General features: G+C 42.4%; 1 protein-coding gene and 1 long non-coding RNA gene across 4 annotated transcripts in view; one reads left to right on the forward strand and one right to left on the reverse strand.

Moving 5' to 3' along the window:
- LOC140733493 (uncharacterized) overlaps positions 1 to 22,284 on the reverse strand; it is a 96,331-nt gene that overhangs the window by 6,009 nt on the left and 68,038 nt on the right. The window lies entirely within an intron of this gene.
- The window catches only part of grhl1 (grainyhead-like transcription factor 1), a 109,506-nt gene continuing 87,436 nt past the window's right edge, over positions 215 to 22,284 (forward strand). For 2 of the 3 annotated variants that reach the window (XM_073056885.1, XM_073056886.1), the window contains exon 1: positions 215 to 460. In XM_073056885.1, the coding sequence (XP_072912986.1) occupies positions 441 to 460 (20 nt within the window). In that variant the 5' untranslated portion in view covers positions 215 to 440. Of the gene's footprint in view, positions 461 to 1,711; positions 1,884 to 22,284 lie in introns of those variants that run through there. The other variant, XM_073056888.1, reaches the window with a different exon arrangement.

The following is a 22,284-nucleotide window of genomic DNA, read 5'->3' on the forward strand; positions in this document are numbered from 1 at the left end:
CATTTTTAAGCCAGTCCTGGTTATAAGCATTTTTTTTTCACTGATCTGTCTCAAGATCACAGGTGAAAGCGGGAACAGGTTGCTCGTGAAAACCGAGTTCACACCCCGTTACCTGCAGCTATTAGCATGGCCAATCACATGCGACCGACAGAGGAAGGAGGGACGGGGAAACACGCTGGCAATCCAATCCTATTGAGACCCGCAATTCATTCTGTACCTGAATTGCTGCAACGATACTGGGTTGTAAAGTTTGTGTGTGTGTGTGCGCGCAAGAGAAAGGAAAACAAAAACATCTCCGCAGAACCCGTTTAACCGCCGCGCCGAGCGGAGACGCTGGCTATTCGGGTTTCGCCGCACGTTGGCCCAACTAGAAAGTCCAGTTGGACCGACCGAGGAGAGCGAGATTGAGATTGTGTGACAGGGGTGGGGGGAAAGAGAAGATGACACAAGAACACGATAAGTAAGTGAACGCACTCGTTTTGCTGCTTCTTCAAGTCTAGTTCTGCGTGGATCTGAGGGTTCGGGGTGGGGGGGGGGTGTCGGGTGTTGGTTAAGGAGGAAAGGATATTATGGGGTCTATTTCTTTCACAATTACGCTCCCCCCCCCCCACCCAGAAGCAAGGGAAGGAGTGGTCTTTCCTCTTACAGGAGTCGAGTGGGATTCTGCGCTCTCTGCCTCGGGCTCAGCCAGTGAGTGAGGGAACGCAGCGCACCTGTTAACGCCGCACCTGAGCGGCCGGCACCTGTTCCCCGGGTCGGCCCGATACCCAGTTTACCACCCAGGGGGTTTGAGCCGTCAGGTTGTAGAGTGGATGGGCACGGGATGCCCGCGGTCTGGTGTACCTCATACAATCACCAGGAATTTCCACCCGGATCGGGGGTCCTCTCGCCTACATTTACTGTCACTTTCGAGAGGGTAACGCTAATCTGATTCCATCTGATTTAACGGCTGTAAATCCGCGGCCAGCTCCAACCATCCCCACAACCGACTCAGGACGTTTTTCAGATAATTTCGGCAGAAGTGTCCGGGCTTTTGTCTTCTGTTTAAATGGACTGCCTCCGCGGCCAGTTGGAGTCCTAATGAAGGCACTCGCCCCATAATGTCGACTGTGCTCTTTTCCATTGATGCTGTCTGGCCTGCCGAGTTCCTCCAGCATATTGTGTCTGTTGCTCGGATTTCCAGCATCTGCAGATTTTCTCTTGTTTATAGTTTATGTTGCAGTTTTTATGGTGTGAAAGTTTTCTCTCCCCCCCCCCCCACCCCCAGCTCCTCGGGTCGGGGTGATCACTGGGTGATGAGTGGGCAAGTGGCAGATCACCAGCCTTGATTTGACACTGACCTTAGGGGCCTGGGCAGGGGGAGCGGGGGTGTCGCTGGGATTAAGCTCTGGGCCGAATTAACCAAACCACGAATCGTTTCGGTTTAGTTAAAGCATGGAGGACAAGTCTCACAGTATCAGGTGGAGGGGAGATTTATGGTAGGGGTGTTGGACGAGGGAACGGAGCAGACAGAAAATCCCAGGCTGCATTCGCTTGCGGGTCGGCGTTGGCAGAAGCCGCTTTGGATGTGGGGCCAGGCGGCCTCTTCTCACCACCGGTTACCACAACAAGAAAGAGTTTACTGTAATGTTCACAGTGAATGCCCCATCCTCTGCTCACCTCTTGCTCGGTCACAAACAGCTCAGGTAATCAAGTTCGTAAATCAGAGCAGCAAATTGGGCACGAGGGGCTTTGCTGAGCGTTTGCCCGCAAGTTGATAGTTTCGACAAGGGGACTTGAAGGATATAGCGCGGAGACACTTGACAGCGGTGAAACTCTACACCTGCGAGGCGTTGGCCGTCATCTTCCAAAATCCCTGACTCAGGAGAACAACCGGCTGGCAGGTGCTTAGCAATAAACACTTTGCTTACAGGTAGGGGGAGAGGGGACTAAGGATCCATCAACTTGCATTAGTTTGACCTTGTTTTGATCGCTGCTCTCATGACCCTGTGTTACGGGCTGTTTGAAACACTCCTGTGAAGAATGTCAACCTCAGGCAATGTTACACTGACATTAATAATATCTGCAACACGATGCGTCGTCTGTCCGCCAAAAAGACCATTATACTGTGGCGTCTGTCTCAAAGACTCTTTTTCGTTACTTCCAGTTTACTATTGGCCGCTTCTGATGTCCCAACTCCTAATTAAACCTCAAATATTTATTTCTTCTTCTTTCATCCCCTCCTTTTCCCTTCGCAATGGCCCTCAGTTCGTGTATGCGGGCAATTCCATTAGTTCGCAAGGTTGAGACGCTGGTGATAACTTGATATTAAAATCTAAAAACAATCTAAAAAATAAGAGTTGCAGTAACAAACACCAACCTGGGAAAGGTTATCTACAAACTGCTAACGTGTACCCTGAATTCCAGATCTGAAATTTTGAGGAGGATTGAAAAAGTCCCCAAGACTGCTGAAGGTATCGGTGAACACTCCAGCCAGCTGATCAGCACAGTTTTTTTGGGACTCAGCCAAGTACCCCATAGCTATCAGTCCAAATTTTGAAAGATGGTATCAGTTAACCAAAGAAAGGGGGCAGCAGAAGTAGCCATTATACTATTTTTTGTTTTGCTTTTGGTGTCAAACTCCTACGCTGATTTTTGTAGGCATTATTTCTTAAGTTTTGGTTAGATAGTAAAAGAAACGTTAGGCAAATGGATTTACGAATTCACTTTCAACTGCACTAATTCTGAGTGAATTGCTAAACCCGGGATAGGACCTGCATACTAAACTAAGTTTCCTGGACATCCTTTAATAATTAATTATAAGCTATCATTTGTGCTCTCTAGGCTCGTGATAATCAGCATATAATGAGTTTTAGAACTCTTTCCTGCAGAGTTCTTAGAAATCGGTTGATACTGATTCTCTTTGCATTTGCTGTGCTACCATGCCAATGGTTATTTAAATTCATTTTCCAGATGTAGCCCCTTCTGTTAATATACTAATGTTGTCTAAAGATTACAGCTGAATTCAATGAGAATTGAAATAGAACAGGTTTGTTATATGCTTCATTGCATCAGTAGCTTTATAAACACACACAATCAGATAAGACAGACACCATTACTTCAGTCACCACTATTATCACAAAATTCCTACTGATAGAGGTCCCCTATGCAAAGTTTGTTCTTTCCATAATTTTATCTACGTACTACATATGGAATATATTAGTCAGTAAACTGTAGTTCTTTGATTAAATGGCAACATCATTTCACAATTTTCAGTTAATGGGAATCAATTCTTTTTAGTTTGGGTGAGCATCTGTAATCGTTAGTTTGAATGAGGAAACTAATGTTAAGAAAGAGTCCAATGGCTAGGCTGGGCAATCAAATACTGGTGACTTTCAGGGGAAACATATGGAAATGAGGCTCCTGAATAGAGCAATAACATGGGCAAGAAAGAACATAATTAACAAAGCAGTGGAAACTGTTTCCATCTGGGTTGAGGTGAGGGACTAGAAGAGATCAGCTACAGACATATATCACAGATGACCAAATATTGGAATGGAAGCCGAAGAAGAATCACTAAAATAAAAAAAAATCATAGGGAATTTCAGCCCTCACCAAATAAAATGGCTAGGAGGGAAAATCTAAAAGATCTAGTAATAGAAAATGAACCAAAGTGATTAAGAATAGAGGTGGCAACATAATATGCTTATCAAACAACACACACAAAATGCTGGTGGAACACAGCAGGCCAGGCAGCATCTATAGGGAGAAGCACCGTCGACGTTTTGGGCCGAGACCCTTTGTCAGTCCTGACGAAGGGTCTCGGCCCGAAACATCGACAGTGCTTCTCCTTATAGATGCTGCATGGCCTGCTGTGTTCCACCAGCATTTTGTGTGTGTTGTTTGAATTTCCGGCATCTGCAGATTTCCTCGTGTTTGCTAATATGCTTATCATAATGTTAGAAACATAGAAAACCGACAGCACAATAAAGGCTCTTCCGCGCACAAAGTTGTTCTGAACATGTCCCTACCTTAGAAATTGCCTAGACTTTACCCATAGCCCTCTATTTTTCTAAGCTCCATGTACCTATCCAGGAGTCTCTTAAAAGACCCTATCGTATCAACCTCCACCACTGTCGCTGGCAGCCCATTCCATGCACTCACCACTCTCTGCATAAAAAACTTGCCCCTGACATCTCCTCTGTGCCTACTCCCAAGCACCTTAAAACAGTGCCCTCTTGTGCTAGCCATCTCAGCCCTGGGAAAAAGCCTCTGACTATCCACATGATCAATGCCTCTCATTATCTTGTACACCTCTATCAGGTCATCTCTCATCCTTCGTCACTCTAAGGAGAAAAGGCCAAGTTCACTCAACCTATTCTCATAAGGCATGCTCTCCAATCCGGCAACATCCTTGTAAATCTCCTCTACACCCTTTCTATGGTTTCCACATGCTTCCTGTAGTGAGGTGAATAGAACTGAGCACAGTACTCCAAGTGGGGTCTGATCAGGGTCCCATATAATGTAACATTACCTCTCAGCTCTTAAACTCAATCCCATGAGTGATGAAGGCCAATGCACTGTATGCCTTCTTAACCACACAGTCAAACTGCACAGCAGCTTTGAGTATCCTATGGACTCGGATCCCTCTGATCCTCCACATTGTCTTACCATTAATACTATATTCTGTCATCATATTTGACCTACCAAAATGAACTACCTCACACTTATCTGGGTTGAATTCCATCTGCCACTTCTCAGCCCAGTTTTGCATCCTATCAATGTCCTGCTGTAACCTCTGACAGCCCTCCACACTATCCACAACACCTCCAACCTTTGTGTCATCAGCAAACTTACTAACCCATCCTTCCACTTCCTCATCCAGGTCATTTATAAAAATCACGAAGAGTAGGGGTCCCAGAACAGATCCCTGAGGCATACCACTGGTCACCGACCTCCATGCAGAATATAACCTGTCTCCAACCATTCTTTGCTTTCTGTGGGCAAGCCAGTTCTGGATCCACAAAGCAATGTCCCCTTGGATCCCATGCCTCCTTACTTTCTCAATAAGCCTTGCATGGGTTACTTTATCAAATGCCTTGCTGAAATCCAAATACACTACATCTACTGCTCTACCTTCATCAATGTGTTTAGTCACATCCTCAAAAAATTCAATCTGGCTCGTAAGGCACAATCTGTCTTTCACGGAGCCAAGCTGACTATTCCTAATCATATTGTTCAATAGTTCATAAATCCTGCCTCTCAGGATGTTCTCCATCAACTTCCCGACCACTGAAGTAAGATTCAATGTTCTATAATTTCCTAAGCTATCTCTACTCCCTTTCTTGAATAATGGAACAACATCTGCAACCATCCAATCCTCCAGAACCTCTCCTGTCCTCATTGATCATCACCAGAGGCTCAGCAATCTCCTCCCTCAGTAGCCTGGAGTACATCTCATCTGGTCCTGGTGACTTATGCAGCTTGAAGTGACAAAGTATAAAGATGAATGCTACCCTTATGGAAATGTTTCTTAGGAGGAGCACTGACAAAACTGGCTATTGATCATTGTTCAAGAGAAATGCAAAATTTAGAAAAAGTTGCATTTGAATATAAAATGAGAACAAACATGTGAAGAAAGCAACTCTAAGGATCAACTTAAAGATGAAATGTAAGGCAAAGGTGTAAGCAAATTACAAAAGGAATAAAAAATAAATTACCAAAGGGAATATGATATTTGGAAAGTTACCCAAACAATGGGAAAAATAAAGGAAGTTTGAAACCAAAATATAAAATATGATATGTAATGGACTGAATGGCCTTTTCTGTATCATAAGTTTTCAATGATACCATGGGTTTAAAAAGGATAATTTAGCTGGCAATTACTTTAAAATCAAGATAAAGTCCTGCAGGATATTATACCAAAAGAGTGCTTTATCGTACAATACTATACAATATTTACTTGTACTTCTTGGTCAGGGGCAAAATGATTGTGGTTGCAGCTGGCCTCAAAGAAAATTATCCCAATAATATAGAATCTCTGTGTTGGACTTTCATTTTCTAGTATTAGTTCCCATTGGGATTCCGTCTGAGGGTTTCCTGCCCTGAACCAATGATTCCTGAACATCCAATCAGATTGAAGAATTCTATTTCCGATGTTTTATGTGGCATTATGTAAAGATTGCAATGCAAGGAGGTTTTTGATAGCTGAAGTATCAAAGGTAGCAGAATACATTTTAAACATAGCTTTAAAAAACAGGTACTGAGAGGGTTCACAACCTGGGCTGTTGATTTTCCTCCAGGTTAGAGTAGAATTACGTTTGAGCTTTTTGGGATTGGGCAAATGGGATGGTGTTCACATCTTGTTCATATTTCTTATGGTAGACTGGTAGATTTTGGCACAGCCAACTTAATAAAGATAAGATAAGACCATAAGACCTAGGAGCAGACTTAGGTCATTCAGCCCGTCGAGTTTGGTCCACCATACCATCGTGGCTGATCCTGGATCCCACTTAATCCCATATACCTGCCTTCTTGCCATATTCTTTGATCCCAACTGATCAAGAAATGATCAACTTCTGCCTTAACTATACGCAAGGACGTGGCCTCCACTGCAGTCCGTGGCAGAGCATTTTACAGATTCATTATTCTTTGGCTAAAAAAAATCCTCCCTACCTCTGTTCTAAAAGGTTGCTCCTCAATTTGGGTCTGTGCCCATTAGTTCTGGATACCCTCCACCATAGGAAACATCCTCTCCACAACCACTCTAAATAGTCCTTTCAAAATTTGGTAGGTTTCAATGAGATCCCTACACATTTTTCTAAATTCTAGTGAGTATAGACCCAAAACTTCAAACGCTCCTAATATGTTAACTCCTTCATTCCCAGAATAGTCCTCATGAACCTCCTCTGGATGCTCACTAAAGACAACACATCCTTTCTGAGGTATAAGGTCCAAAACTGTTGTGAGTACTCCAAGTGTGGCCTGACTAGTGTCTTATAAAGTCTCAGCATTATCTCCTTGCTTTTATATTCTATTCCCCTTGAAATAAATGCCAACATTCCATTTGTCTTATTTACCACAGACTCAGTCTGGGAATTAATCTTCTGAGAGTCTTGCACAGGGACTCCTGAGTCCCTCTGCACTACTAAAGTTTGAACCTTCTCCCCATTTAGATAATAGTCTGCACTATTGTTCCTTTTACCAAAATGCATTATCACACATTTCCCAACACTGTATTTATTCCCTTTGCCACTTTTTTGCCCATTCTTCCAATGTATCTAAGTCCTGCTGCAATCACATTGCTTCCTCAAAACTACCTATGCTCCACTTATTTCTGTATCATTCGCAAATGTTGCCACAAAACCATCAATTCCATTATCTAAATCATTGACAAACAATGTAGAAAGTAGCAGTCCCAATACTGACCCCTGTGGAACACCACTAGTCACCAGCAGCCAACCAGAAAAAGCCCGTTTTAACCTCACTCACTGCCTCCCATCAGTCAGCCATTCCTCTATCCATGCCAATATATTTCCTGTAATGCCACAGGATTTTATCTTGTTAAGCAGCCTCGTGTGGCACCTTATCAAATGCCTTCTGAAAATCCAAGTAAATGACATCCACTGCCTCTCCTTTGTCCACCCTGCTTGTTACTTCCTCAAAGAACTCTTAACAGGCAAGATTTCCCTTGGCTGAAACCATGCTGATCTCAAGTACCCTGAATCCTCATGCTCAATAATAGACTCCAACACAGTTCATCTGTCATTTCTTAGTCCCCCATTACTACCACACCAGCATCATTTTCCAGTGGTTCTATATCAGCTCTCATCTCCTTTTTACTTTGTATTTAACTGAAAAACTTTTCGTATCCTGCTTTATATAATTGGCTAATTTGCCCCTATATTTCATCTTTTCCTTTCTTACAGCTTTTTTTAGTTGCCTTTTGTTGGATTTTAAAATCTTCCCAATCATCCAACTTCCCACTCAACCTTTGCTATCTCATATGTCCTTTCCTTGGCTTTTATGCAGTCATTAACTTCCTTGTCAGCCATGGTTTCTGAGCCCTGCCATTTGAGAAGTTCTTTCTCTGTGGGACATATCTATCCTGCACATTGTTAACTAATCCCAGAAACTTCAGCCATCTTTGCTCTGCCATCATCCCTACCACTTCCTCTAATCCACCTAGATAAGTTCCTTTCTCATGCCTCTGTAATTCCCTTTATTCCCTTGTGATACTGTACATGTGACTTGTACTTCTCCCTTTCAAATTGCAGTATGAATTCAATCATATTATGATCTCTGTCTCCTAAGGGTTCCTTTACATTAAGCTCCCTAAAAAGATGTGGGTTATTACAGAACACCCACTCTAAGATAACCTTTCCCTGAGTAGGCTCAACCACAAGCTGCACTATAAAGCTATCTCGTAGGCATTCAATAAATTCCCTCTCTTGCAATCCAACACCAACCTGATTTTCCCAATCCTCTTGCATATGAAGTCCTCCATTACAATTGTGTAATTACTTTTATTATATGCCTTATCCAGTTCCCTTTGCAATCTCAACCCCACCATCTTGGCTGCCATTTGGAGGCCTAAATATGATTTCCCATAATGGTTCTTTTACACTTGCAGTTTCTTAACTTCACCCATAAAGATTCAACATTCTCTGACCACATGACACTTCTTTCTAAAGATGTAATTCTATCCCTTACCAGCAGAGCCACACCACTGTCTGCCCTTTCGATACAAAGTTTGATGTTAAGCTCCCAACTATGACCTTCTTTCAGCCATGACTCAGTGATGTCCACAGTGTCATAATGACCAATCTCTAATTGCACCATGAGTTCATCCACCTTTTTCTGAATGCTACATGCATTTAAATGCAGCACCTTCAGTCCTGCTCTTTTGCCCTTTTGAATTTTGCCCCTGTGGTACAATTTAACTTTGTACCCAATCATTGGCTTGCCCTTCCTTACATCCAAGTTATACCCATCATCTACTTGCAAACCTGCTGACTCATCCTCAGCTCTATATCACTGGTTCCCATCTCCCTGCCATATTAGATTAAACCACTCCCAAAAGCTCTAGTAAACCTGCCTGTTTATTAACTGCCTGAATATTGTTCCCCCTCAGATTCAAGTGCAACCCATCCCTTTTGTACAGGTCCCACCTGCTCCAAGAGAGGTCCCTATTTTCCAGAAATCTTGAATCCCTTCCCTCTGCTCTAATTCTTCCACCACACCTTTATCTGCCACCCTTCTGAGCCACTGGGCCCGATTCAGTGCCAGAGGCACTGTTGCTTCAAATTGGAGTATTTATTGTTGAGGAGGATGGCCACAGGGGTGCCCTCCACATTCTGATGTTCTTCCTTCCCTCTCTTGACTGTCACCCGTTTATCTGTCTCCTGTGACTTCCTCCTTGGGGTTCCTGTTTATCATTGCTTCACTTTCCCTAACAAGTGGAAGGACATCGACCTGTAGCTCTAGTTCCCTAATACGATCTCTAAGGAGCTGCAGATGTGGCCATTGGGGAGGCTGGAAGTGTCCCAGAAATCCAACATCTGACATACAAAACAACACTGGCACTGTAGACGTTCCCCTATTCTCTCTAGAGTTAATTCAGAATAAGAAATAAGGAATGAAATTACCTCCTTACCTTGCCTCCACCTGTTCTCACCGAAGCCCTGCCTTACTTACTGCCAAAGCCTTACTACTCCAACAACAACTGCTCCCACAATGACGCAAGTTCGAAGTGGTTCATTTTGGTAGGTCAAATTTGAAGACAGAATATAATAATGGTAAGACTCTTGGCAACGTGGAAGATCAGTGAGTTCTTGGGGTCTGTGTCAATAGGACACTCAAAGCTGCCGCGCTGGTTGATAGTGTTGTTAAGAAGGCTTATGGTGAGTAGGCCTTCATCAACCATGGTATTGAGTTCAAGAGCTGAGATGTAATGTTACAGCTATATAAGACCTTAGTTAGACCCCACATTGTTCAGTTCTGATCATCTCATTACAGGAAGGATGTGGGTACTATAGAGAGAGTGCAGAGGAGATTTACAAGGATGTTGCCTGGATTGGAGAGCATGCCGTAGGTTGAGTGAACTTGGCCTTTTCTCCTTGGAGTGACTGAGGAGGAGAGGTGACCTGATAGAGGTGTATAAGATGATGAAAGACATTGATCGTGTGGATAGCCAGAGGCTTTTTCCTAGGGCTGAAATAGCTAACACGAGGGGGCATAGTTTTAAGGTGCTTGGAAGTAGGTACCGAGGGGATGTCAGGGGTAAGTTTTTCACATAGAGAGTGGTGGGTGCATAGAATGTACTGCCAGCGACGGTGGTAGAGGCCGATACAATAGGATCTTTTAAGAGACTCCTAGATAGGTACAAGGAGCTTAGAAAACTAGAGAGTATGTGTTAGGAAAATTCTAGGCAGTTTCTAGAGTAGGTTACATGGTCAGCACAACATTGTGGGCCGAAGGGCTTGAAGATAACAAAGGTACAGAAGATAACAAAAAAGGCAATATGCAGAGAAAAAATGAGGTACGAAGGTAAATTAGCCAAGAATATAAAGGAGGATAGTAAAAGCTTCTTTAGGTATGTGAAAAGCAAAAAAATAGTTAAGACCAAAATTGGGCAACTGAAGACAGAAACGGGTGAATTTATTATGGGGAATGAGGAAATGGCAGATGAGTTGAACAGGTACTTTGGATCTGCCTTCACTAACGAAGACACAAACAATCTCCCAGATGTAATAGTGGCCAAAGGAACTAGGGTAATGGATGAACTGAAGGAAATTTATATTAGGGAAGAAACAGTGTTGGATAAACTGTTGAGTCTGAAGGCTGATAAGTCCCTGGGACTTGATGGTCTGCATCCCAGGGTATTTAAGGAGGTGGCTCTAGAAATTGTGGATGCATTGGTAATCATTTTCCAATGTTCTATAGATTCAGGATCAGTTCCTGCGGATTGGAGGGTGGCTAATGTTGTCCCACTTTTCAAGAAAGGAGGGAGAGAATAAACAGGGAATTATAGACCGGTTAGCCTGACGTCAGTGGTGGGAAAGATGCTGGAGTCAATTATAAAAGAGGAAATTACGACACATTTGGATAGCAGTAGAAGGATCAGTCTGAGTCAGCATGGATTTACGAAGGGAAAATCATGCTTGACTAGTCTGCTGGAGTTTTTTGAGGATGTAACTATGAAAATGGACAGGGGAGAGCCAGTGGATGTAGTGTACCTGGACTTTCAGAAAGCTTTTGATAAAGTCCCACATAGGAGATTAGTGGGCAAAATTAGGGCACATGGTATTGGGGGCAGAGTATGACATGGATTGAAAATTGGCTGGCTGACAGGAAACAAAGAGTAGCGATTAACGGGTCCCTTTCGGAATGGCAGGCTGTGACCAGTGGGGTACTGCAAGGTTTGGTGCTGGGATCACAGCTGTTTACAATATACATTAATGATTTAGATGAAGGGATTAAAAGTAACATTAACAAATTTGCCGATGATACAAAGCTAGGTGGCAGTGTGAAATGTCAGGAGGATGTTATGAGAATGCAGGGTGACTTGGACAGGTTGGGTGAGTGGGAAAATGTATGGCAGATGCAGTTTAATGTGAATAAATGTGAGGTTATCCACTTTGTTTGCAAGAACAGGAAGGCAGATTACTATCTAAATGGAGTCAAGTTAGGAAAAGGGGAAATACAACAAGATTTAGGTGTTCTTGTACATCAGTCAATGAAAGCAAGCATGTAGGTACAGCAGGCAGTGAAGAAAGCTAATGACATGCTGGCCTTTATAACAAGAGGAATTGAGTATAGGAGTAAAGAGGTCCTTCTACAGCTGTACAGGACCCTGGTGAGACCCCACTTGGAGTATTGTGTGCAGTTTTGGTCTCCAAATTTGAGGAAGGACATTCTTGCTTTTGAGGGAGTGCAGTGTAGGTTCACAAGGTTAATTCCCGGAATGGCGGGACTGTCATATGTTGAAAGATTGGAGCAACTGGGCTTGTATACACTGGAATTTAGAAGGATGAGAGGGGATCTGATTGAAACATATAAGATTATTAAGGGATTGGACACGCTGGAGGCAGGAAGCATGTTCCCGCTGATGGGTGAGTCCAGAACTAGAGGCCACAGTTTAAGAATAAGGGATAGGCCATTTAGAACAGAGATGCGGAAAAACTTTTTCACCCAGGGAGTGGTGGATATGTGGAATGCTCTGCCCCAGAAGGCAGTGGAGGCCAAGTCTCTGGATGCTTTCAAGAGAGAGTTTGATAGAGCTCTTATAGATAGCGGGGTCAAGGGATATGGGGAGAGGGCAGGAATGGGGTACTGATTGTGTATGATCAGCCATGATCACAGTGAATGGTGGTGCTGGCTAGAAGGGCCGAATGGCCTACTCCTGCACCTACTGTCTATTGTCTATTAACATGTTGTAGATTTCTATGTTTCTATGACCGCTCTGCTAGGTGCTACCTTCCTTTTAGAGCTCTTCACCTGACTGGCAGGAGAATGTTGTGTCTGCGCAGTTCTTAAACAAACAGGTTGGAATTAGAATGTGTTTAGAATGTACCTATTATCATTTTTCTTGAGAAGGAGAAACTGTGCTTCAGCCAACTCCGTACACTGGTCAATAACAGCTGAATATTCGATAAAAGGGAAAATATGGTTGTCTGTATAGTGAGCTTCTAACGTTAACGACAGATTTTCGTTTTTGTTATAAGTAAAATTGTCATGAGCCATGTTCCTTTTTCAAGAGTCCAGGCATTTGCAGATTATCCTGCTCTCCAGCAAGAGATTTAATGCAGGTGCAATAGATTTTTGGCAGCCTGTGAACAGATTACACAAAATGTTTCACATTGGAGATCTTTGCATGCTTTTTGCATATTATGTCTCAAAGATTACTAACCACTTCAGGGTTACCAAACAATAAATTGCTCCATTAACTTAAAACACCTTATGTCTATGGAGTTTTATTGACTAGAATCTTTTGAAGAAAGCCAAGGCCCTTTTATATTGTGTTTTCTGTAACTTCAATATGTCTGGAGGGGATTCTGAGGAATAAGATGTGTGTGCATTTGGAAAGACGGGTTAGTTAGGTAGTTAGAGCTGAGAACAACAGGATTGCACTGCTACTCCATTCAGTGCAAAGCAGCATACTGGTTGATTAAGGATAGTCAACACTGTTGTACATGAAAAATTACATCTCATGAATATGAATGAGTTTTAAGAACTAACAATAAATAGTCAATGAGGGCCCTAGGCAGTTGACATAGGCTATATAGACTTTAGTATGATATCGATCCTCATGGAAAACTGCTATGGAAAATTAGATTGTATAGAATCCAGGGGGAGCTAGCTAATTAGATACACATTTTTACTGATGGTAGGAAGCAGAGGATAATGGTGCAAAGTAATTTCTTTGAATGGAGGCTTGTGACTAGCGTTGTGCTTTGGGTCGATTGCTATTTGTCATCTACATCACAGAAGAATGTAGAAGATGTGGTTAGTAAGTTTGCAGGTGACACTAAAATAGGTGGTGTCATAGACAGTGAAGACGGTTATTAGAAATTATCAGCTGTGTAAATGAGCCAAGGAATTGCAAATGGAGTTTGATTTGGATAAATGTGAGGTGTTGCAAGTTTGGTAGATAAACGTGTGCTCCTGGGAAGAGTTGTAGAACCGAGGCGTAGAAATAAATAAAAGTAAAGAGGCATTGATGGTGTGGATAGCCAGAGGCTTTTTCCCTGGGCTGAAATGGCTAACTCAAGAGGGCACAGAAAGTGCTTGGAAGTAGGTACAGAGGGGATGTTGGGGATAAGTTTTTCACACAGAGAGTGGTGGGTGTGTAGAATGCACTGCTGGTGATGCTGGTGGAGGCAGGTACAATAGGGCCTTTTAAGAAACTCTTAGATAGGTACATGGAGCTTTGAAAAATAGAGGGTTATGTGGAAGGGTAATTCTAGGCAGTTTCTAGAGTAGGTTACATTGTCAGCACAAAATTGTGGGCCAAAAGGCTTGTAAAATGCTATAGATTTCTAAGTTCTATGTTCAAAATAGTTCTCTGAAAGTGACATCACAGGTAGACAGGGTGGTAATGAAGGCTTTTGGCATCACACATAGAATGCTGGAGGAAATCAGCAGGCCAGGCAGCATCTGTGGGAAAGAGTGGAGTCATGCTGGCCTTCATCAGTCAAGGCACTGAGTTTAGTTGCGACGTTATGATGGAGTTCCACAAGACATTGGTGAGGTCACATTTGAAATACTGTGTCCAGGTGTGGTTGCACTGCTATAGGAAAGATGCCATTATGCTGGAAAGAGCGAAGAGAATAATTATAAAGGATATTACAATGACTCAAGGGAGAGAGGTTGATATCACTAGACTTTACGCATTGGAGCATAGGAGAATCAGTGATGATCTTATAAAATTATGTGGAACACAGATAGGGTGAGTGCACACAGTCTTTTTCCCAAGGTTGGGGAATGAAGAACTAGAAGGTATAGGTTTAAGCTACGAGGGAGTAATTTAATAGGAACCTGAGAGGCAGTGTTTTCACCCAGAGAGTGATCAGTATATGGAATGAGCTGCCAGAAGAAGTGTTTCAGGAAAGTACATCAATAACATTGGACATGAGTAGGAAAGATTCAGAGCGATATGGACCTAATGAGGGAATGTGAACCCAGATGGGCACCTTGATTGGCATGGGCCATTCAGCTCAAGTGCTGGTTTCTGTGCTGTATGATCTCAACATAAAAAATATAGAAACATAGAAAACCTACAGCACAATACAGGCCCTTCAGTCCACAAAGTTTTGCCGAGCATGTCCCTACCTCAGAAATTACTAGGGTTACCATTAGCCCTCTATTTTTCTAAGTTCCTTGTACCTATCCAAAAGTCTCTTATAAGACACTATCGTATCCCCCTCCACCACCATCGCCGGCAGCCCATTCCATGCACTCACCACTCTCTGAGTAAAAAACTTACCCCTGAAATCTCCTCTGTACCTACTCCCCAGCACTGTAAACCTGTGTCCTTTTGTGGCAACCATTTCAGCCCTGGGAAAAAGCCTCTGATTATCCACACGATCAATGCCTCTCATCATCTTATACACCTCTATCAGGTCACCTCTCATCCTCTGTCGCTCCAAGGAGAAAAGGCTGAGTTCACTCAACCTGTCTTCATAAGGTATGCTCCCCAAACCAGGCAACATCCTTGTAAATCTCCTCTGCACCCTTTCTATGGTTTCCACATCCTTCCTATAGTGAGGCAACCAGAACTGAGCACAGTACTCCAAGTGGGGTCTGACCAGGGTCCTATATAGCTGCAACATTACCTCTCGGCTCCTAAACTCAATTCCACAATTGATGAAGGCCAATACACTGTACACCTTCTTAACCACATTGTCAACCTGCGCAGCTGCTTTGAGAGTCCTTTGGACCTGGACCCCAAGATCCCTCTAATCCTCCACACTGCCAAGGAGGAATTTAAGGTAGGGGGTTATATGGGAGGCAGGATTTGAGGGTCAGCACAACATTGTGGGCTGAAGGGCCTGCAATGTGCTGTACTATTCTATGTTCTATGTTCTATGTCTTATCATTAATGCTATATTCTGCCATCCTATTGCCCTACCAAAATGAACCACTTCACACTTATTTGAGTTGAACTCCATCTGCCATTTCTCAGCCCAGTTTTACATCCTATCAATGTCCTGCTGTAGCCTCTGACAGCCGTCCACACTTTCCACAATGCCCCCAACCTTTGTGTCATCAGCAAACTTGCTAACCCATCCCTCCACTTCCTCATCCAGGTCATTTATAAAAATCACAAAGAGTAAGGGTCCCAGAACCGATCCCTGAGGCACTCCACTGGTCACCGACCTCCATGCAGAATATGACCTGTCTACAACCACTCTTTGCCTTCTGTAGGCAAGCCAGTTCTGGATGCACAAAGCAATGTCCCCTTGGATCCCATGTCTCCTTACTTTCTCAATAAGCCTTGCATGGGGTACCTTATCAAATGCCTTGCTGAAATCCATATACACTACATCTACTGCTCTTCCTTCGTCAATGTGTTTAGTCACGTCCTCAAAAAATTCAATCAGGCTCATAAGGTACGACCTGCCCTTGACAAAGCCATGCTGACTATTCCTAAACATATTATGCCTCTCCAAATGTTCATAAATCCTGCCTCTCAGGATCATCTCCATCAACTTACTAACCACTGAAGTATGACACACTGGTCTATAAACCTGGGCTATCTCTACCCCCTTTCTTGAATAAGGGAACAACATCCACAACCCTCCAATCCTTCAGAATCTCTCCCGTCCCCATTGATGATGCAAAGATCATCACCAGAGGCTCAGCAATCTCCTCCCTCACCTCCCACAGTAGCCTAGGGTACATCTCATCCAGTCCCGGTGACTCATCCAACTTGGTGCTTTCCAAAAGCTCCAGCACATCCTCTTTCTTAATATCTACATGCTCAAGCTTTTCAGTCTGCTGCAAGTCATCACTACAATCACCAAGGTCCTTTTCCATAGTGAATACTGAAGTAAAATATTCATTAAGTACCTCTGCTATTTCCTCCAGTTCCAAGCACACTTTTCCACTGTCACACTTGATAGGTCCTATTCTTTCACGTCATATCCTCTTACTCTTCACATACTTGTAGAATGCCTTGGGGTTTTCCTTAATCCTACCCTCAAAGGCCTTCTCATGGCCCCTCCTGGCTCTCCTAATTTCCTTCTTAAGCTCCTTCCTGTTAGCCTTATAATCTTCTAGATCTCTAAAATTACCTAGCTCTCTGAACCTTTTGTAAGCTTTTCTTTTTTTCTTGACTAGATTTACTTCAGCTTTTGTACACCACAGTTCCTACATCCTACCATACCTTACCTGTCTAATTGGAATGTACCTATGCAGAACTCCACACAAATATCCCCTGAACATTTGCCACTTTTCTTCCGTACCTTTCCCTGAGAACATCTGTTCTGAATTTAAGCTTCCAAGTTCCTGCCTCATAGCCTCATAATTCCCCTTACTCCAATTAAACGCTTTTCTAACTTTTCTGTTCCTATCTCTCTCCAAAGCTATTGTAAAGGAGATAGAATTATGATCACTATCTCCAAAATGCTCTCCCACTGAGAGATCTGACACCTGACCAGCTTCATTTCCCAATACCAAATCAAGTACAGTCTCCCCTCTTGTAAGCTTATCTACATATTGTGTCAAGAAACCTTCCTGAACACACCTAACAAACTCCTCCCCATCTAAACGCCTCGCTCTAGGGAGATGCCAATTGGTGTTTGGGAAATTAAAATCTCCCACCATGACAACTCTGTTATTATTACACCTTTCTAGGATCTGTTTCCCTATCTGCTCTTCGATATCCCTGTTACTATTGGGCAGCCTATTAAAAACACCCTGTAGAGTTATTGACTCCTTCCTGTTCCTAACCTCCACCCATAGAGACTCTGTAGACAATCCTTCCATGACGTCCACCTTTTCTGCAGCCATGACACTATCTCTGATCAACAGTGCCACGCCTCCACCTCTTTTGCCTCCCTCCCTGTCCTTTCTGAAATATCTAAAACCTGGCACTTGAAGTAACCAATCCTGTCCCTGAGCCATCCAGGTCTCTGTAATGGCCACCACATCATATCTCCAAGTACTGATCCACACTCTAAGCTCATCCACTTTGTTCACAATACTCCTTGCATTAAAATAGTCACATTTCAAACCTTCGGTCTGAGCGTGTCCCTTCCCTATTACCTGCCTATCCTCCCTCTCACACTGTCTCCAAGCTTTCTCTATTTGTGAGCTAACCTCCTCTTCCCCAGTCTCTTCAGTTCGGTTCCCACCCCCGAACAATTCTAATTTAAACTCTCCCCAGTATTCTTAGCAAATCTCCCCACCAGGATACTGGTCCCCCTTGGGATCCATGTGCAACCTGTCCTTTTTGTACAGGTCACACCTGCCCCAAAAGAGTTCCCAATGATCTAGAAATCTGAATCCTTGCCCCCTGCTCCAATCCCTCAGCAACGCATTTATCCTCCATCTCATTTTATTCTTATACTCATTGTCACATGGCACAGGCAGTAATCCTGAGATTACTACCTTTGTGGTCCTGCTTCTCAACTTCCTTCCCAACTCCCTGTAGTCTGTTTTCAGGACCTCTTCCCTTTTCCTACCTATGTCGTTGGTACCAATATGTACCACGACCTCTGGCTGTGTCATCTTATGTCACAAAAGCTTATCAGCCAGTAAAATACTTTTGAAGTTCAGTTACTCTTGTGAAACAGAGTTGTCGATATGTGCATAGCAAGTTCATCAAATTTCTTTGAGATAGTATATTTTATTAACTTTGGATTAAATAATGGCAAGAGGGCTTGTACCTGTTATGTCTCTGAACTTTCACATATGTAAAACGGGTGTTCATAAGGCAGGCATGTGAACTGTACTCTCTCCCACTTGTCATACAGTACGGTGAAGAAGAAAAGAAGTTTACTTTTGGTTGACTCAAAGCAGCTGGAGGACAGTTGTCTTCCTTACCGAAATGTTGTCATTGCTCTGCCCTTACTCAACCATAAGGAACTTTAACACAGGAGTCCTCCCCATTTCAAACCCCCCACTCTGGTCTTCCACATTGCCTGTTAAAGTAATCGTTTTCAGTCACACCATGCTGCCTTGGTTCAAATCTTCCACAACCACAGCATTACAGTTTGGCTTTTCCAAAATTCAGCCTTGAGTATTTGGTAGTTCTGTTTGAATAATCCTAAAGCCATTCTCCCTGATTTTCAAGGGACAATGGATTTTGGTTTGATTTTTATGAGAGTTCTTACAGAATCCAGCGACACTGACTTCCCCCGCTGTTCTCCTATAGTAGGTCACGCTCTTTCATTACTTCTGGCTTTGTTGACCTACCTTATTTCTAGATTCCTCAAAAGTACAATGTTCATTTTTATAAATATCTTTAAGATTCAAGATTCATTTAATATCAAAGAATGTATAAATTATACAGTTTTCAGATCTGTTGCGCATAGGTAGCCACAAAACCAGAACCCAAAAGAACCCAATTAAAGAACGAAAAAAAGAATAAAAATAAAAAGACTAACTCTTGATGCACAAGAGAAAGACAAAAATACCCAAATCATGCAAACTATTGAAACGAACAGCAATTAATACTTTCACACTGTAAATAATCCTTCATAAGTGTAATTTCTTTTGATGAATATGTTAACTTCAAATTTTTCAGGAAATATGTAACATTGTAAGTTTCAGAACTTCGTTTCTGATCTAAATAGCTTTATTCTGTTTATTTTCCAAATGGCTATAAAAGTATCAAAGGTGCATTGTGTACCAAATATGATCAAGTGACCCCGGCACTTCTACCCCATCACAACTTGTTTCTTATTCGACTTGTGTAAATGTGGTAAGGTGTTTTGTAAGTGACTTCAGCCACAGTGGCAAACACTTCTCAAGATCATTACTTCTGAATTACTTTGTTGCTATAGCATCTATAAATACATTTTTAATGTTCTGAAAATTAACTTAGGTAGGTAAATTAGAGCAAATTGCCAATGAATAATTAAAATTCACCCATTAACTGTGAATATTTAAGTACAAAATTATAATAATAGCTTAATGCTAAAATGGTTAAAATGAGCTGAATTTTTCAGTTTGACAGCAATGAGAGCTGCTCTGGCAAATTCTTAGGTGTGTCAGGCTTAATCGGATACAGCTTAGGGGTGCACACTTAAAATGAGGTGTGGCCAAGGAATGTCATTTCTCTAAATAGTTGTACTCAACAATTTTATGGTCGTACTTGCAAAGACCTATTTTTCAAATGCTTTCAGGAAATTGTCCTTTTAAAATACACTATTTCAGTTGGGGATTTAGGTTTCAAAAGGAGGAAAGTGATCACAAAAAAATCTTGGTAAAGGAAGTAACTTCATTTAAAACAATTCCTTTGAAAGTGTAAAAACTAAACCCTAAGATGAAAATCTGTCATTGGCAAGAAACTAATGCATAGAAGTCTAAAGAATATTACAATAAAGTAAGCTGCATTTTAAAGAAGTTATCTGTCTAGAATTTAAAAACATTTCCCAGAGATTTTCAAAGGAAATGTCTTAAATTTGGGATAATGTTTATTTAATCTTTATTTGTTCACTCTACCTATCTTTCTCCCAATGAAACATACAAAACGCTGGAGGAACTCAGCAGGTCAGACAGCGTCTATGGAAGTGAATAACCAGATGATGTTTCAGGCCGAGACCCTTCATCAGGACTGGAAAGGGAGAGAGAAGGAGCTAGAATAAGAAGGTGAGGGTGGAGCAGAGGAAGACGAGTACAAGGCAGAAAGTGATGGGTGAGGGAAAGGGGGAAAAAATGAGAAGCTGGGAGGTGATAGTTGAAGAAGAGAGTGGGAGAAAAGAAAGGAGGAGGTGATAGGCAGGTGAGGAGAAGAGTAGATTAAGAGGGGAATCAGAGTGAGGAATGAAAGAAGGTGGAAGGGAGAGGGGGAGGGGGAAATTACTGGAAGCTCGAGAAGTCAATGTTTATGCTATCAGGTTGGAAGCTACTAAATGGAATATGGGATGTTGCTCCTCCAGCCTGAGTGTGGCCTCATCATGGCAATAGAGGAGGCCATGGATTGTCATGTTGGAATGGGAATGAGGATTGGAATTGAAATAATTGGCAGATGGAGTGAAATAATTTTTGCAGATGGAGTGAAGGTGTGCGACAAAGCAGTCCCCCAATCTTCATCAGGTCTCACTAATGTAGAGGAGTTGCAACTGAGGCAGCAGATACTGTCGATGCCCTCAACAGATTCACAGGTGAAGAGTTGCCTCACCTGGAGGGACTGTTTAGAGCCCTGAATAGAGGTGTGGGAGGAGGTGAATGGGCAAGTATGGCACTTTGTGCCGGGATAAGTGCCAGAAGGGAGATTAGTGGGGAGGGACGAACTTGCATCTGCCCAATCTCTTGTGTTCTTCCAATGCAGCCTCTTACTCTCTCATATTGTTTATTAACTCTTTCCTTTTAGTTCATTGTAGATCTAAACCACATGTGTATAAATGAGAAGGTACAGTAACACTGTCTGATATGTTACAGTATAATTTGTCTCCAGTTAACTGATACATCTACCTTTTCACTAAATGAGGATTTACATGTTTTCTTTTGAGAATAGCATTGATGTCCAAATTAGAAACAACAGAGGTAAAGCAAGAGTTGAGTACCAGCTGAGATATTGTGATCCCGTGGTCTGGTTTGGGGTGGGGGGGGGGGGGGGGAGGGGTGGAGCCATTGCATCTGAGAGCAAGGTGGAAGCGAATCCCTGTCAATCTACTATGTGCTGGGGCTGAGGGCCAGTGATTCTTGCCAAGGTTGTAGGCCTTGTCAGGTTCAATCTTTTTTTTGTTTTGGATTGGTCTAGCTGCATTGTTTGCATGAAACTGAATTGCTTCCCATTTTGTTGTACGCTGAATACTAATCTGCAATTACATGAAGTGTGATGAGTGCCATTAATGCTGTGGTAAAGAAAGTGGGCAGGGTGCGTAATGACTAGCAGGGGATCTCCAGGTAAAATCAGCCTCCCATTGGGATTTGCAGTATTGTGGATCTCAAAGGCCAGTGCTTCGAATGGAATCTCACTGAGAAGATCAGTAAAGCTGCTGGTGAAGCTTTTTAAAATCTTCTACTGATATAATCACTTAAGACCATGAGACATAGGAGCAGAATTTGACTACTCAGCCCACCGAGTCCACTCTGTGATCATGATTGATCCCAGGTCCCATACACCTGCCCTCTCACCGTATCCCTTGATGCCCTAACAAATCAGGAATCTATAAAAGTCAGGAATATATAATGACATAAAAGTCATTTACATCTAACCAACTGTGAATATTAATTTTAAGGAACATTGGGTTTTGTGAATAGATTTTAGCCCAGTGCCACAGCTCAAAGTAAATTTATTATCAAAGTACAAATATGTCACCATATACAACCTTGAGATTCCTTTTTCATTTTGTTGATAAAGCAGTTAGCTTTTAGCACCAGAGACATGAGTTCAGACAAAAATCAAAGTAAATTTATTACTGAAGTATATATATGTCACCATATATACCTTCAGTTTAATTTTCTTGCAGGCATTTAAGGAAAATAAAGAAATATAACAGAATTTATAAAAAAACTATATGTAAACAAAGACTGACAAATAACCAATGTGCAGAAGAAAACAAATTGTGCAAATAAAAAATATAATACTCAGAACGTGAGTTGTAAAGTCCCTGAAGGTCAATTGTGGAA

Source organism: Hemitrygon akajei, chromosome 9, assembly GCF_048418815.1.
Source record: "Hemitrygon akajei chromosome 9, sHemAka1.3, whole genome shotgun sequence".
Taxonomy (NCBI): domain Eukaryota; kingdom Metazoa; phylum Chordata; class Chondrichthyes; order Myliobatiformes; family Dasyatidae; genus Hemitrygon; species Hemitrygon akajei.